At 48.7% G+C, this 17934-nt stretch overlaps 1 protein-coding gene across 1 annotated transcript in view; it reads right to left on the reverse strand.

Moving 5' to 3' along the window:
* The window catches only part of LOC142312580 (ephrin type-B receptor 5-like), a 70246-nt gene that overhangs the window by 25777 nt on the left and 26535 nt on the right, over nucleotides 1-17934 (reverse strand). The window contains exons 4-6 of the mRNA XM_075351568.1: nucleotides 13382-13540; nucleotides 9305-9637; nucleotides 4785-4909 (exon numbers count right to left, since the gene is read on the reverse strand). Of these exons, the coding sequence (XP_075207683.1) occupies nucleotides 4785-4909; nucleotides 9305-9637; nucleotides 13382-13540 (617 nt within the window). The remainder of the gene's footprint in view (nucleotides 1-4784; nucleotides 4910-9304; nucleotides 9638-13381; nucleotides 13541-17934) is intronic.

The following is a 17934-nucleotide window of genomic DNA, read 5'->3' on the forward strand; positions in this document are numbered from 1 at the left end:
GACATTTCTGGTTATGAGATCCAATAAACTATAATTTACATTGCACGGAGCTCCCCCTAGTGGTGGCTGCAGGGAATCAGAATTTTATCATCTATCTATCGCTGTGTGGAGGGGACAGAACTCTGAGTGACACCTTTTTCTGCCCTGCCCTTTATTTACTCTTCATCACTAGTAATTATCAATCTTTTTGGATAATTGAGTGGAGATTTTTTTACATTTAAGGCTTCTTTAAATGTCCTTTGCTCCTTGTCACTAGTCTGCAGGTACCAGACCGGGCAGCTCAGATCTCTACTTTTCGGTCCACGATTACTGGAAGTGTTACTTTGCATTTGTGGACTCGATTGGAATGAAATTGTGCATGTAATTAGCAGTTAACGATTCTTCTCGTCTGGACGGGGTCCAATATCTGCCCTCTCTGTATACCCTATTGCTCCCAGTAAGGACATATACAGCAGGGATACAGTATATATACAATGTGTAATGCTACACAATCACTAGATAATGGAAAACAAGCACCATAGCCGATGATGGAAGGTTTTAATTTGGAAACTTGCAGTATCTTTTATTGTCCTGTAGGTGTCACTGTTGCCAATGTTAAATGTATAAGCCATTGAAAAAGTAATAATCATCTGCAAAATCCAAACTTCTTTCAACAATTTCTACAGTTGAAAGCTTTGCAGTGGGTTGTATCCATTCATCTGTTACTTTACTTATTTTATACACATTTGCCTGCAATTCCACGTCCATCCACATGGTGTGCTGTAGAGTTCTATGGGATTCTACACTAATGGACAATGATTAGCACCACCTAGTGGTCACGTTACAAATTGACATTTTCGTTTCAGCAAACTGCTTTTCTTAGGTACGAAAATGCAGAAAAATGAAAAAGAGAGGCCGTGTCACTTTATTTTCATATTGATCCTATTTATTGTATTTATTATTTATTTTTTATTTATTTTATTTTTTGCTTGCTTGTCTGAGCTTCCCTTCACTCTGGTTACATGATAAAATAATATCTGCCTTAATAAAAACTAGAGAAGGGGGAGGATTTTATTAGAAACATTGTACGGGGATAGTAATGCCAGTCGTTGCAATAACTTTTGGGAAATTTTAGCTGCATAACATGGGATTTAAAGCGGCTGTTTTATCTCATCATCTATCTGCAGATCTCTGTAATGTTAATCCATATTATGTCTATGTATCTATCTATCCATCTATCTATCTATCTATCTATCCATCTAGACTCCCTGACAGAAGTTCTGTCGCTTATACATGTTATGTAAATAAAAGCTTATAACCTGACTTTAAATTCATCCATTGGTTTTATAAATTACTCTTTTGAAAGCTGAAACCCTCCCAAATTTGGTTTAGGTTATGAAAATAAAGTTTCTGCAAAGCTGAAATATTGATCATTTAATGAACACCGAAAGGTCAGATTTTGGCAAAACAAAAGTTTTGTCGCCTTGTCATATAATGCACCCAATCCTAGTTTACATCCTCACTAAATGATCGGTTAATTAGTGGGTGTTTATAAAAAGAAACCCAGCACCCCAGACCTTCACTTGAACTGCAATTTGACCTCTGACAACATGCCAAAAACCCACCCTGCGACCAAAGGCTTGATTATCAAGAGGCTGAAAACCAGATCCAGTGCAGAGGTGGCTGGCACCTTTAATGTGTCTCAGCGTCAAGTGCAAAGAATTAAAAAAAGATTTGAAGAGACTGGAGATGTTTTTAACAAGCCCAGGTCCGGCAGACCCTGCAAGACAACTGCTCAGGAGGAACGTTTGTTGGTTAGAAAATCCAAAGCCAGCCCCTCTTCCACTGCAGCAGAGCTCCAACAGGCCTGGTCACCTCAAGTCCCTGTGTCAACTAGAACAATTTGTAGGATTTTGTCTCCATGGTCGAATCAGTGCCCAGAAGCCAGCACTAAACAAAAGGCAACTAAAAAACCGTGTGGCATTTGCCAAGTCCCACAGCCTCCTAAACAGATGGACACTGGAAAAGTGGCAGAAGGTGGATTTTTCTGATGAATCTTCAGTTGAAATACACCACAGCCCCCGCAAATACTACAGGAGACCTACTGGAGCCCGTATGGATCCAGAAAACAGTTAAGTTTGGTGGTGGAAAGATCATGGTCTGGGGTTACATTTAGTATGGGGTGTGCAAAACATTTGCAAGATGGAAGGCAATATTAATAGCCTAAAATATCAAGAAGTATTAGCTACCTCTTATATTCCCAATCATAAAAGGGGTCACATTCTGCAGCAGGATGGTGCTCCATCTCATACATACACCTCTACAGCAAAGTTCCTCCTGGCAAAGAAGATCAAGGTGCTCAAGGACTGGCCAGCCCAGTCACCGGACATGACCATCATTGAGCATGTTTGGGGTAGGATGAAAGAGGAAGCTTGGAAGACAAAACCAAAGAATCTAGATGAACTCTGGGAGGCATGTAAGACTGCATTCTGTGCTATTCCTGATGACTTCATCAATAAATTGTATGAATCATTGCTGAACCGCATGGATGCAGTCCTTCAAGCTCATGGAAGTCACACAAAAAATTAAATATGGCTCTAATAGCACCGCAACTTCACTCACCAATGTTATGCCACATATCTTTGTATTAGAAGTGAATTATTTGTGTGAATTTCACATTACTTTCTGTGGGCGACAAAACTTTTGTCTTGTCAAAATCTGACCTTTCTGTGTTCATTAAATGATCAATATTTCAGCTTTGTAGCAACTTTATTTTCATAACTTAAACAAAATTTGGGAAGGTTTCAGCTTTCAAAAAAGTAATTTATAAAACCAATGGATGAAATTAAAGTCAGGTTATAAGCTTTTATTTACATAACATGGATAAGCGACAGAACTTCTGTCAGGGACTCCATCCATCCATCCATCCATCCATACATTCATACAGTTAGGTCCAGAAATATTTGGACAGTGGCACAATTTTGGCGAGTTGGGCTCTGCATGCCACCACATTGGATTTGAAATGAAATCTCTACAACAGAATTCACGTGCAGATTGTAACGTTTAATTTGAAGGTTTGAACAAAAATATCTGATAGAAATTGTAGGAATTGTCACATTTCTTTACAAACACTCCACATTTTAGGAGGTCAAAAGTAATTGGACAAATAAACCAAACCCAAACAAAATATTTTTATTTTCAATATTTTGTTGCAAATCCTTTGGAGGCAATCACTGCCTTAAGTCTGGAACCCATGGACATCACCAAACGCTAGGTTTGCTCCTTCTTAATGCTTTGCCAGGCCTTTACAGCCGCAGCCTTCAGGTCTTGCTTGTTTGTGGGTCTTTCCGTCTTAAGTCTGGATTTGAGCAAGTGAAATGCATGCTCAATTGGGTTAAGATCTGGTGATTGACTTGGCCATTGCAGAATGTTCCACTTTTTTGCACTCATGAACTCCTGGGTAGCTTTGGCTGTATGCTTGGGGTCATTGTCCATCTGTACTATGAAGCACCGTCCGATCAACTTTGCGGCATTTGGCTGAATCTGGGCTGAAAGTATATCCCGGTACACTTCAGAATTCATCCGGCTACTCTTGTCTGCTGTTATGTCATCAATGAACACAAGTGACCCAGTGCCATTGAAAGCCATGCATGCCCATGCCATCACGTTGCCTCCACCATGTTTTACAGAGGATGTGGTGTGCCTTGGATCATGTGCCGTTCCCTTTCTTCTCCAAACTTTTTTCTTCCCATCATTCTGGTACAGGTTGATCTTTGTCTCATCTGTCCATAGAATACTTTTCCAGAACTGAGCTGGCTTCATGAGGTGTTTTTCAGCAAATGTAACTCTGGCCTGTCTATTTTTGGAATTGATGAATGGTTTGCATCTAGATGTGAACCCTTTGTATTTACTTTCATGGAGTCTTCTCTTTACTGGTGACTTAGAGACAGATACACCTACTTCACTGAGAGTGTTCTGGACTTCAGTTGATGTTGTGAACGGGTTCTTCTTCACCAAAGAAAGTATGCGGCGATCATCCACCACTGTTGTCATCCGTGGATGCCCAGGCCTTTTTGAGTTCCCAAGCTCACCAGTCAATTCCTTTTTTCTCAGAATGTACCCGACTGTTGATTTTGCTACTCCAAGCATGTCTGCTATCTCTCTGATGGATGTTTTCTTTTTTTTCAGCCTCAGGATGTTCTGCTTCACCTCAATTGAGAGTTCCTTAGACCGCATGTTGTCTGGTCACAGCAACAGCTTCCAAATGCAAAACCACACACCTGTAATCAACCCCAGACCTTTTAACTACTTCATTGATTACAGGTTAACGAGGGAGACACCTTCAGAGTTAATTGCAGCCCTTAGAGTCCTTTGTCCAATTACTTTTGGTCCCTTGAAAAAGAGGAGGCTATGCATTACAGAGCTATGATTCCTAAACCCTTTCTCCGATTTGGATGTGAAAACTCTCATATTGCAGCTGGGAGTGTGCACTTTCAGCCCATATTATATATAGAATTGTATTTCTGAACATGTTTTTGTAAACAGCTAAAATAACAAAACTTGTGTCACTGTCCAAATATTTCTGGACCTAACTGTACATTCATTCATTCATCCATCCATTTAGTAACCTGCACTTTCTGCAAAGCAAAATGTGCAATGACTAGTAACCCATCCCCCTTGTACACGACACGTATGTTGCTCTGCCCTTAGGCTTGTGCCCAGTTGGCCGTGCAGTCGCCGCTTCCTCGTTGCTGTGCGCATGCGCTCTGCCAGTGTTGCTGGCCGCAGTCACACGGGGCCGGTACCTTTTCCTTGTAGCGCAGCTGATAGTCCAGAATCTTCCCGTTCGGCTGGTCCGGCTCTGGCCAAGTTAACGTGATGCTCTGCATGGAGCGGCTCACCTGGTGGATGATGGGGACGGCAGATGGGACTGGAATGGAGATGATTAGACATAAGTGGAGAATTGGGAAGACGCGGGGGTGTAAACAGAGCGGAGACGATGAGACCCAACATATTTCCCTGTGTATCAAAACCATCCACAGAATGGTAATACAGAGGATGCCGGTGACATGTGACTTCGGGAGGGCGACGCTTGGCCGGAGCTGTCACTTTGAATTTGGGTCACAGCATCACCGCCTCTTACGAGACCCCCGCACGCACAGTGCAGAGGAAGCGTCACAAAGACAAATTCAATTAGAGTGCAAGGCCTGGGGGAGAGCCAGAGACTGGCAAGGAGACAGCCGAGGAGGCTGGGAAGGAGACAGCCGAGGAGGCCGGGAAGGAGACAGCCGAGGAGGCCAGGAAGGAGACAACCAAGGAGGCCGGGAAGGAGACAACCGAGGAGGATGGAAGGAGACAGCCGAGGAGGCCGGGAAGAAGACAGCTGAGGAGGCCGGGAAGGAGACAGCCGAGGAGGCCGGGAAGAAGAAAGCCGAGGAGGTCGGGCAGGAGACAGCTAAGGAGGCCGGGAAGAAGACAGCTGAGGAGGCCGGAAAGGAGACAGCCGAGGAGGCCGGGAAGAAGAAAGCCGAGGAGGCCGGGAAGGAGACAGCCAAGGAGACAACCGAGGAGGCCGGGAAGGAGACAGCCGAGGAGGCCGGGAAGAAGACAGCTGAGGAGGCCGGGAAGGAGACAGCCGAGGAGGCCGGGAAGAAGAAAGCCGAGGAGGCCGGGAAGGAGACAGCCAAGGAGACAACCGAGGAGGCCGGGAAGGAGACAGCCGAGGAGGCCGGGAAGAAGACAGCTGAGGAGGCCGGGAAGGAGACAGCTGAGGAGGCCGAAAAGAAGAAAGCCGAGGAGGCCGGGAAGGAGACAGCCAAGGAGACAACCGAGGAGGCCGGGAAGGAGACAGCCGAGGAGGTCGGGCAGGAGACAGCTAAGGAGGCCGGGAAAGAGGCAGCCGAGGAGGCCGGGAAGAAGAAAGCCGAGGAGGCCGGAAAGGAGACAGCCGAGGAGGCCGGGAAGGAGACAGCCGAAGAGGCCGGGAAGGAGACAGCCGAAGAGGCCAGGAAGGAGAAAGCCGAGGAGGCCGGGAAGGAGAAAGCCGAGGAGGCCGGGAAGGAGACAGCCGAGGAGGCTGGGAAGGAGACAGCCGAGGAGGCCGGGAAGGAGACAGCCAAGGAGACCGGGAAGGAGACATCCAAGGAGACAACCGAGGAGGCCGGGAAGGAGACAGCTAAGGAGGCTGGGAAAGAGGCAGCCGAGGAGGCCGGGAAGAAAAAAGCCGAGGAGACCGGGAAGGAGACAGCCGAGGAGGCCGGGAAGGAGACAGCCGAGGAGGCCGGGAAGGAGACAGCCAAGGAGACAACCGAGGAGGCCGGGAAGGAGACAGCCGAGGAGACAACCGAGGAGGCCGGGAAGAAGACAGCCAAGGAGACAACCGAGGAGGCGGGGAAAGAGACAACCGAGGAGGCCGGGAAGGAGACAACCGAGGAGGCGGGGAAGGCGACAACCGAGGAGGCCGGGAAGGAGACAGCCGAGGAGGCCAGGAAGGAGACAGCCGAGGAGGCCAGGAAGGAGACAGCTGTGGAGGCTGAGAGGGAGACAGCCGTGGAGGCCGAGAGGGAGACAGCCGTGGAGGCCGAGAGGGAGACAGCCGTGGAGGCAGAGAGGGAGACAGCCGTGGAGGCCGAGAGGGAGACAGCCGTGGAGGCCGAGAGAGAGACAGCCGAGGAGGCCGGGAAGGAGACAGCCGAGGAGGCCGGGAAGGAGACAGCCGAGGAGGCCGGGAAGGAGACAGCCGAGGAGGCCGGGAAGAAGCGGCCGATGTGGAGGCTGGGAAGGAAACAGCCGAGGAGGCCGGGAAGGAAACAGCCGAGGAGGTCGGGAAGGAGACAGCCGAGGAGGTCGGGAAGAAGCAGACGATGTGGAGGCCATGTCACAACAGGTTGTCATAAACCCGAGACACATACAGTGCACGAGAAAAGTATTTGACCCCCACATCCACCTCTGGGGGCTTCTCTGACCTCCCGTCCTACATCCATAGACATTAATATGGCGTCGTCCTCTGCATATGTTATGGCTCCCGCTCTTCTGGGGAGACTTTCTACAAGATTTTGGAGGAGTCTGTGGGGATTTTTGCCCCTTCATCCAGAAGAGAATTTGTGAGGTGACCCTGATGGGGGGAGGCCGGGCTCACAGTCTGCATTACAGGTATTGGATGGGGCTGAGGGTCAGTCATGTTCACCCCTCCATGTCTGTATGGACCTTTTGCACTGGACACAGACATGGGGGACAGAGAGGGGTCTTCCCCATACTGTTCCCACAAAGCTGAAGCTGCAATTGTCCACAATGTCTTCTGCTGGAAGAACTAAAGGCCCCGTCACACACAGAGATAAATCTGTGGTAGATCTGTGGTAGATCTGTGGTTGCTGTGAAATTGTGGACAATCAGTGCCAGGTTTGTGGCTGTGTACAAATGGAACAATATGTCCATGATGTCACTGCAACCACAGATCTGCCAAAGATTTATCTCTGTGTGTGACGGGGCCTTAAGATTTCCCCTCACTGGAACTAAAGGTCTGAGGCTACCCCCTGATAACAGCCCAGAGCATCATCCTCCGCCATGAAACTGTACAGCGGGCACAATGCAGTCAGTGGGTAATGGCTCGGCATTGTGCTTGGTGATGTACGGATCAGCATTGTGCTTGGTGATGTATGGCTCGGCATTGTGCTTGGTGATGTACGGCTCGGCATTGTGCTTGGTGATGTATGGCTCAGCATTGTGCTTGGTGATGTATGGCTCGGCATTGTGCTTGGTGATGTATGGCTCAGCATTGTGCTTGGTGATGTATGGCTCGGCATTGTGCTTGGTGATGTACGGCTCTGCATTGTGCTTGGTGATGTATGGCTCGGCATTGTGCTTGGTGATGTATGGCTCGGCATTGTGCTTGGTGATGTACGGCTCGGCATTGTGCTTGGTGATGTACGGCTCGGCATTGTGCTTAGTGATGTACGGCTCAGCATTGTGCTTGGTGATGTACGGCTCGGCATTGTGCTTAGTGATGTACGGCTCGGCATTGTGCTTGGTGATGTACGGCTTGGCATTGTGCTTGGTGATGTATGGCTCAGCATTGTGCTTGGTGATGTATGGCTCGGCATTGTGCTTGGTGATGTATGGCTCGGCATTGTGCTTGGTGATGTACGGCTCGGCATTGTGCTTGGTGATGTATGGCTCGGCATTGTGCTTGATCATTTATAGCTCAGTTGCTGCGGTTCCTTCCACTTCTCAGTAATATCACTCACAGGTGATGGGGGAAGATTCAGGAGGAAGACATGTCATGAACAAACTTGTTATCCCGGTGGCTCCTGTTACAGGACACGCTGGTATCAGTGAGATCTGCCCCACCGGCTTCTCTGTCACATGGTAGTAAAGACCTACTGCACGTTGGGCGTCCAGAAGTTATACACCGGGGCAGGGGGGCTGGATATAATACATCAGGACTAAAGGCCAGAGCTTATACACCAGGGGGGCAAGGATGGGATTGAATGAGAAACTGGAATTTTGGCCCAATACTAAAAAAATGTGCACACCCTTTTTTTTCATTTTATGTCACTCGGGAGCCCTCATCTGTGGATCGCTGATTTGCCGCCTGCTCCTCTCCATTTTCCGTGGCCTCCATCCATCCTTCAGCTGAATATAATAAAGTTGAGTTTTTCTTGGAGTCCTTTTTTCGGGGGAGGGAGTGAACACTTAAGAGCGAGACCCCAAGTTCTCGGTTCTGCTGCAGCAGATAAGTGTGAACACATCACATACATAACACGTCGGGGGCGTGAGACCACCTCCGCTGTTTGGCTCGGGGGATGTTCTCGCTCCGGCCGCCGTGAACGAACCGGCTCCTATAACCGCGGATTCAGTCACAGAACGACGCAACAAACGTCTCCTCGGTGCCAAATCTGCCAGACGCCCCCCCCCACCGGATGAGACGAAAAAAGTAGTCAAAAATAGTAAGACATTGGAACTACTTGTTTTTATGGATCTAAAAGCAAAAAATAAAGTTTGAAAACCTTGTACCGTTTGGTGTATGCAGCTCCTCTGCGGAGCTATGGGTTCCACCGTTTGGTGTACGCAGCTCCTCTGCGGAGCTATGGGTTCCACCGTTTGGTGTATGCAGCTCCTCCGCGGAGCTATGGGTTCCACCGTTTGGTGTACGCAGCTCCTCTGCGGAGCTATGTGCAACTGGAGACAATTGTTTTCCAAAGTTGCTTTTAGTTATTTGGGTTAGAGCCATTAAGAATGGTTAATTGTGCTAAATAATTCTCTTAAAGGCGTCCCCCTTATTTTTCAGGGGACCCCTTTAAGAGCCCATTAAGCTGTGTCCACTCACCTGATTGGCTGATGCTGACGTTCACAGACACGTATTTGGGTTGCTCCAGGCTCATCTCTGACACCAGGTTTGTGGACTGCACCTCCAGGGTATAGGCCACCCCGGGCAGAAGTCCGGACAGCTGGACCCTCGTCTGGGTGATGCCCACCTGCCCGGGCCGGAACGTCACTCCATCTCCACAGCGGAGGCAGCGTCCAATCACACACTCCTTACACGCCACCGAGTACACGATCTCCGGGCGTCCCCCCATGTCTTTAGGGGTCCTCCACGTCAGGGACACAGCTCCGGGACCACTGACTTCATAATTCAAGTCCCACGGAGCTGAGGGGGGTCCTGGAAATAGAGACATGGGATCATTATTTATGGAGAAGCCAAGTCATTGTCAATCAGCTACTACAAGTCCAAATTATGCTCTTCGAGGAGGTTATCACCCAACTGTCCTGGGATCCAGAATGGCACTGTCTTATTGATGCTGGGGTCTGAAAATGATCAAGGTCTGAAGAGTGGACGAGGGTCGTCTGTTTGCCAAAATTTAGGAAAAGTTCCACAAAACTGGCCTCAAATGGGGCAGAACTCATGGGAATGTTCAACTTTGAGAATCAAAGAGATGGGAGAATATGTGTTAAGTATGGAGGGCGGGGGTCTGGCGGGGTCCAATGAAGTGCAGTGGGGTTCAGTGGGGACTCAAATGTCTAATATGGTAGACTAGGGCTGACACTGTATGGATATCTATGTCTGACACTCATAAAGGGCACTGTCACCGTCACTAACTATTATGGGGCGCTGTGACATCACTATTAATACTCCCTCAGAAAAGTAATAATACACCCTCTAAACAACCCTTATCCAAAATACACCATCTACACTGCCCCTTTCCATCGCCCTCTCCATAATACACCCTCTACATGTCCCCTCTCCATAATACACCGCCCCTCTCCATAATACACCACGTACACCGCCCCTCTCCATAATACACCACCCCTCTCCATAATACACCACGTACACCGCCCCTCTCCATAATACACCACCCCTCTCCATAATACACCATGTACACCGCCCCTCTCCATAATACACCACCCCTCTCCATAATACACCACGTACACCACCCCTCTCCATAATACACTCTCTACACTGCCCCTCCCCATAATATACCCTCTCTCCCACACTGCACCTATGTATAATATCCCCTCACACTGCCCCTCTGTATAATATCCCTCACATATGCTGCCCCTCTTTATACTATAACCCCCACACAAACTTCCCCTCTTTATAAAATCCTCCCACACACAATGCCCCTTTATATAATATCACCCATACACATTACCTCTCTGGATAATATACCCCACACACATTGCCGCTCTGTATAATATCCCCCATACACACACAGCCCCTCTGTATAATATCCCCCACACACACTGCCCCTCTGTATAATATCCCCCATACACACACAGCCCCTCTGTATAATATCCCCCACACACACTGCCCCTCTGTATAATATCCCGCATACACACACAGCCCCTCTGTATAATATCCCCTACACACACTGCTCCACACAACACTTTGTTTAGAAAGAACTAGTGGACACTACAGTGTAATAAATATAAATAAAGGGAAGGGTGCCAACCCAACTATTTATATAGAAGCATGGTTTATATTGATACAAAACATATAAGGCTGACAAAAACAAAGATTAAAGACATGATTGACGAGAGAAAAAGAATGGATGAAATAGGGGGATGGCCATTATAATCCTTCACTTATCCCCAATGACCTATCAGGGCACTGATAATAGAATGCACAATAAGTATACAAAAAGCAGTGTCCGCAGATAAACAATATAATCTCAAAACACACAATACCTGGCAGAGCCTCACCTTAAAGGTAATGTGGCAGTAAATCAATAAAGAGTAGGTTTTTAACCTTTGCTTTTGTCAGCCTTATATGTTTTGTATCAATGAAAGCCAAGTTTTGATATATACAATAAATATATATATATATATATATATATGTCCCTCTCCTGGTATATATCCCCATCCTGGACCCCTCCTGGTGTATTTGTCTGTGGCGCCCTGGACTAGCCAGGTCGTCACAGATAACATACAAAACACCCCCACCCCCATTAGACAGGGACACCAGCCAAACACAAAACCCTTGTTGCCTCCCTCCAGTGTCTGATGTCCACACCAGGTGTACAGGAGTGGTGGAGCAACGCGGAACCGTAGGACCGGGGTCGGGCGCTGGCCCGCCGGTACCAACCGGGGAGCGAAGCAAAGCCAGCACACACAGGCAGGGCCATCGGACCCCGACCAGGCTTGGAGCCGCCGACAATAGTCAGATCCAAATGTGACAGGAAACCCAGGGGTTTCACAACAGCAAAAGTCCCGATTGAAGGCAACAGCCCACACCATGAGGGTATACAGCTACCGCCTAAGGCTAGAGACCCAAGGGCCAGCGCCTGCGGGCAAACGGGCTCCTCCGGTACCCATACACCGGAGAGCGGACTACCATTGGGGATCCATAGTAGTCAAACGAGAACAGCAAGGTGCAGGGAAAGACAGCCGCCATCACCTGTCCGGGGAGAGACACAGCAGCCGGCTGCGGGACCCATCCATCCATCCAGCCGTTTGGTTTACCGAGGACTTTGTACATTTCTTACTGAGTGAGTACACCCGTGCAATCCGGCACCGCGCCGCGCTGTCCCTGCAATCCTGCACCTCACCAACCCTGTCTCCCCGTCACATCACAGGGCCCCGGGACCACTGACCCCTACCAATGGAGGGGGAAAACAACATCCCAGCTGCTCCCTAGCATCGCTCCCGGGATCCCCGTCACCAGCAGTGGTGGTGCCCATCTTCACCACGACCCGTGGGTGGCGTCACAGACTAAATCCCCCAAACCAACCACCCCTTTCACTCACGGGCGAGGAGCGCCGCTCGAGTCCCCGGATCCGGCCCACCGCTCGAGCCACCGAGCAGCAGCAGCAGCAGCGCCGGACCCGAGCGTTAGCGAGAGCGCAGCAGCGACGGCGTCCTCCCCGGCCGCGACATGTCCTCATCCTGGTATATATCTTCCCATCCTGGCATATATGTCCCCATCTTGGTATATATGTCCCCATCTTGGGCCCTTCCTGGTATGTATGCCCCCTCCTGTTAAATATGTCCCTCTCCTAGACCCATCCTGGTCTATATGTCCCCATCTTGGCTCACCCTCCCCGGCTCCCACTTCATGGAGCATCCTCTGTGAGCCACAATGCATTTCAGCTGGATGTGCGCCTTCCATTGTGCATCTTGCTGAAGTAAGACAGGGACTGGGGTCCGTGTGATCATCCCCACCACCTCCATTGATCGACCCGCTCCTGTCTTCAGCTCACAGAGCACTTACCTTTCCCCACCGGCTGCCGCATCCTCACCACCTCCGTTGCTCTGTTACCTGCAGCAGTGTGATTAGGTCTCAGAGTGATTACCTCATCACGCTGCTGCACGCTGGGCCATGGAATGAGGCACCGACACCCTGCTCTGCTCAACTGACCTTGGCTAATTTGTATATGATGTCCCTTTGCATGCAAATTATTCAGAGTAATGGCCAAAGTGACACAGCCGGGCCCCTCTGCTGCTGTTGTGACTGGGACCCGGTGAAGAGAGAGGTCCAGGCTCAGGGCTTAATAAAGCTAAGTAATTACCGTGGGCCTGGCCAGGTCAACGTCTTCACCGGGCCCCATACACCAGTCATGTCCTGATGGCGGCCCTAGTTTCTATTGGTGGGCCCCTGATATAGCACTGGGGTAAATGCTGTTATGGGGGGGGGACCCTAGCTGTTTGTATTATGGAGATTAGCAGTCATTTAGCATAGCAGTGATGGATTGTACTAGGCTGGTGGACAATTTAGGGACATGACCTACAGTTTAGTTACCTAGACACAGCCCGTGTCCGGACATTATCTGGGGCGCTGTGTTGCGCCTTACAAAAGTGTCTAATCCTGTACTGGCCCTTTAAGGCTTTCCCCCTGGGTAGAGGACGCTGTGATACAATTAATAATAACACTTTATATGTAAATATTGGATATTATCACACATCTCACCGGTGCACGGAGAAGACGGCGCTTCCTCTGGGATGCGGAAAAAGCCCTTGTTACACGGACAGCTGAAGGCGCCGGGAGCCGTGGTGTTGCTGTTGGATGGGCAGACATGGCAGTGAGCGACGGCTGCATCTGGAGGACTAAAAGTCCCAGGAGGACAGGCTGTGGAGGAAGGTGAGACAGTCAATATCTTTGTTTTTTTTTTTTTTTTTAAAAAAAAAATAACAAAAAAGAAATAAATAAATTCAGATGCAGCAGAGCTGAGTTTGTCACTTACTATAACTGCAGGGTGATGGTTGTAACATTTTTTTATGCAATGACAAGTCCAGCTCTGCTACATATAAAGAACTCAGCGTCAGTTGAGAACAAACTCCGCTCAGCTACAACTAATAAACTCAGAGCTACATCATAAAAAGTTCAGCACGTCTGCTACTCCAGCTCAGCTCTGCTACTCCAGCTCAGCTTTGCTACTCCAGCTCAGCTCTGCCACTCCAGCTCAGCTCTGCTACTCCAGCTCAGCTCTGCTACTCCAGCTCAGCTCTGCCACTCCAGCTCAGCTCTGCCACTCCAGCTCAGCTCTGCCACTCCAGCTCAGCTCTGCTACTCCAGCTCAGCTCTGCCACCCCAGCTCAGCTCTGCCACCCCAGCTCAGCTCTGCTACTCCAGCTCAGCTTTGCTACTCCAGCTCAGCTCTGCTACTCCAGCTCAGCTCTGCTACTCCAGCTCAGCTCTGCCACTCCAGCTCAGCTCTGCTACTCCAGCTCAGCTCTGCCACCCCAGCTCAGCTCTGCTACTCCAGCTCAGCTCTGCCACTCCAGCTCAGCTTTGCTACTCCAGCTCAGCTCTGCCACTCCAGCTCAGCTCTGCTACTCCAGCTCAGCTCTGCCACTCCAGCTCAGCTCTGCTACTCCAGCTCAGCTCTGCCACTCCAGCTCAGCTCTGCTACTCCAGCTCAGCTCTGCCACTCCAGCTCAGCTCTGCCACTCCAGCTCAGCTCTGCTACTCCAGCTCAGATCTGCTACTCCTGCTCAGCTCTGCCACTCCAGCTCAGCTCTGCCACTCCAGCTCAGCTCTGCTACTCCAGCTCAGATCTGCTACTCCTGCTCAGCTCTGCTTCTCCAGCTCAGCTCTGCTACTCCAGCTCAGCTCTGCCACTCCAGCTCAGCTCTGCTACTCCAGCTCAGCTCTGCCACTCCAGCTCAGCTCTGCTACTTCAGCTCAGCTCTACCACTCCAGCTCAGCTCTGCCACTCCAGCTCAGCTCTGCTACTCCAGCTCAGCTCTGCCACTCCAGCTCAGCTCTGCCACTCCAGCTCAGCTCTGCCGCTCCAGCTCAGCTCTGCTACTCCAGCTCAGCTCTGCTACACCGGTATTTCAAGGGGCTTTGCAACTTTAGGGACATTTAAAAAATAAACAAATAAATAAATGAAACAAAATTCATATACTTGGGGCTTTCAATTAGTCTTCAAACATTTTACCACATTTGGCTTTTCCAAACTCTTGTCAACGATGATGTGGTTTGTGGTCATAAAGCAGCAGAGAGAAGGTAAAAAAAAGAAAAGAAAAAAAAAAAAGTAAAACATGTCCTATAAGAAGGCGCTCACTGACAGATTCTCAGTTAGCTCATTTTACAGCTGGCCACAGAGGGGTGTAACACAGAGTCTGCAGAGGCCAAACTGTGCAGAATATTTAATGATACTTACCTAAATAGATACATGTAACAAAAAATGTTGTCCCCAAAGATCAACAAGTCAAGCCCTTTAAATTTAGTTTTGTTTCATCATTAGAAATCAACTAACTCAACTCTGCTGCACCAGACACGTTCAGCTCTACTACATTTCATACTTAATTTCGTCCAACAAACTCAGCTCAGCTACAATGGACGGTCTTGGCTCTGCTGCTTCTGAAACCACCAGATCTATTTTATCTGACAAGCTTGTCTCTACTACAGCAGACAAATTCAGCTCTGCTACATCTGAGAACCTCAGCACTATACACACATCAGGTCCCAAACGTGGGTGCAACTGTTACCTCTCCGCCCCACATAATATTTCCCTGTTTGTTACATTTAAATACAAAATCTTAGCTACACCTGACAAACCCAGCTCAGCTACACCTTGCAAACCCAGCTCAGCTACACCTGACAAACCCAGCTCATCTACACCTGACAAACCCAGCTCAGCTACACCTGACAAACCCAGCTCAGCTACACCTGACAAACCCAGCTCAGCTACATCTGACAAACCCAGCTCAACTACACCTGAAAAACTCAGCTCAGTAATACCTGACAAACTCAACCCAGCTACACTTGACAAACTTAGCTCAGCTACACCTGACAAACCCAGCTCAGCTACACCTGACAAACTCAGCTCAGAAATACCTGACAAACTCAACTCATCTACACCTGACAAACCCAGGTCAACTACACCTGACAAACTCAACTCATCTACACCTGACAAACCCAGCTCAACTACACCTGACAAACCCAGCTCAGCTACACCTGACAAACCCAGCTCAGCTACACCTGACAAACCCAGCTCAGTAATACTTGACAAAATCAACTCAGCCATACCTGACAAACCCAGCTCAGCTACACCGGACAAACTCAGCTCAGTAATACCTGACAAACCCAGCTCAGCTACACCTGACAAACCCAGCGTAGCTACACCTGACAAACCCAGCTCAGCTACACCTGACAAACCCAGCTCAGCTACACCTGACAAACTCAACTCAGCTACACCTGACAAACTCAACTCAGCTACACCTGACAAACTCAGCTCAACTACACCTGACAAATCCAGCTCAACTACACCTGACAAACCCAGCTCAACTACACCTGGCAAACCCAGCTCAACTACACCTGATAAACCCAGCTCAGCTACACCTGACAAACCCAGCTCAGCTACACCTGACAAACCCAGCTCAGCTACACCTGACAAACCCAGCTCAGCTACACCTGACGAACTCAGCTTAGTAATACGTGACAAAGGCCCCACTCACACTTGCGCTATTTTGACGCAAACGGAATCCGTCAGTAATGTAGTACAGTTCATTTATTTACAGTGGAAGCGCGTTAATATGCCGCGTGTGTGTGTCATGCAGTACCCGCTTGTGTCCACATGGTGTCGCGCTTCCACTGTAAATAAATGAACTGTATTACATTACTGACGGATTCCGTTTGCGTCAAAATAGCGCAAGTGTGAGTGGGGCCAAACTCAAGTCAGCTACACCTGACAAACCCAGCTTTGAAACACCTCACAAACCCAGCTCAGCTATACGTGACAAACTCAGCTCAACTACACCTGACAAACTCAGCTCAGCTACACCTGACAAACCCAGCTCAGCTACACCTGACAAACCCAGCTCAGCTATACCTGACAAACTCAGTTCAGTAATACCTGACAAACTCAAGTCAGCTACACCTGACAAACCCAGCTTTGTAACACCTCACAAACCCAGCTCAGCTATACGTGACAAACTCAGCTCAACTACACCTGACAAACTCAGCTCAGCTACACCTGACAAACCCAGCTCAGCTATACCTGACAAACTCAGTTCAGTAATACCTGACAAACTCAAGTCAGCTACACCTGACAAACCCAGCTTTGTAACACCTCACAAACCCAGCTCAGCTACACCTGACAAACTCAGCTCAGCTACAATGGACAAGCTTAGCTCAGCTACTTCATACAAGCTCAACCTTGCCATAGGACTTCATATAGGATCACCTGTATATATTCAATATTTAATTTGGAAACCGTCAGCTCTGCTACTTCAGCAAGCTTCACCTAACAAACTCAGCTCTGCTACATCTAAATATTAAATTTTAGAAAATAGCAGAGTTTTTACAAATTGTTTATTATTAGTATATATTACTAAACCTTGTCCGCAGGGTGAGTGCAATGTAAATAAGTGGGCAGTGCCCGGGATTCCCTGCTCGCCCCGGCATTAATTAGCGCTCGGTCTGTGGGGCTCCCATGGATCCCAGAGATAGGTCAGGCCCAATCCTTCCATCTGAGTGCTCGTGAATGGCCGGGGGCGCTGCCCGCACTCACTGTCTGCACTCAACAGTCTCTAATTATAGCAATTAATACAAGGTTCACTGCAACTCAATGCAAACTGTGAAACTGACTGCTTACTCATTAGGCTTTTATTAACTGATTGTCTCTCTTCAAGGGAATTTCCATCTTTTATAATAATGAATTAAAATTCTCTATTATTATCTTTATAGGGGCCGGAGATCAGGTTATCTGAGAAAACCAAATCCCACACATAGTAACAGAATGAAGTGATAAGATTCTGTCTGCAGCCACCACTAGGGGGAGCTCCCTGTATACAAAGATACAGGATAAGATCCTGTCTGCAGCCACCACTAGGGGGAGCTCCCTGTATACAGAGATACATGACAAGATTCTGTCTGCAGCCACCACTAGGGGGAGCTCCCTGTATACAGAGATACATGATAAGATTCTGTCTGCAGTCACCACTAGGGGGAGCTCCCTGTATACAGAGATACATGATAAGATTCTGTCTGCAGCCACCACTAGGGAGAGCTCC

This window comes from Anomaloglossus baeobatrachus, chromosome 5 (genome assembly GCF_048569485.1).
Source record: "Anomaloglossus baeobatrachus isolate aAnoBae1 chromosome 5, aAnoBae1.hap1, whole genome shotgun sequence".
In the NCBI taxonomy this organism is placed as follows: Eukaryota; Metazoa; Chordata; class Amphibia; order Anura; family Aromobatidae; genus Anomaloglossus; species Anomaloglossus baeobatrachus.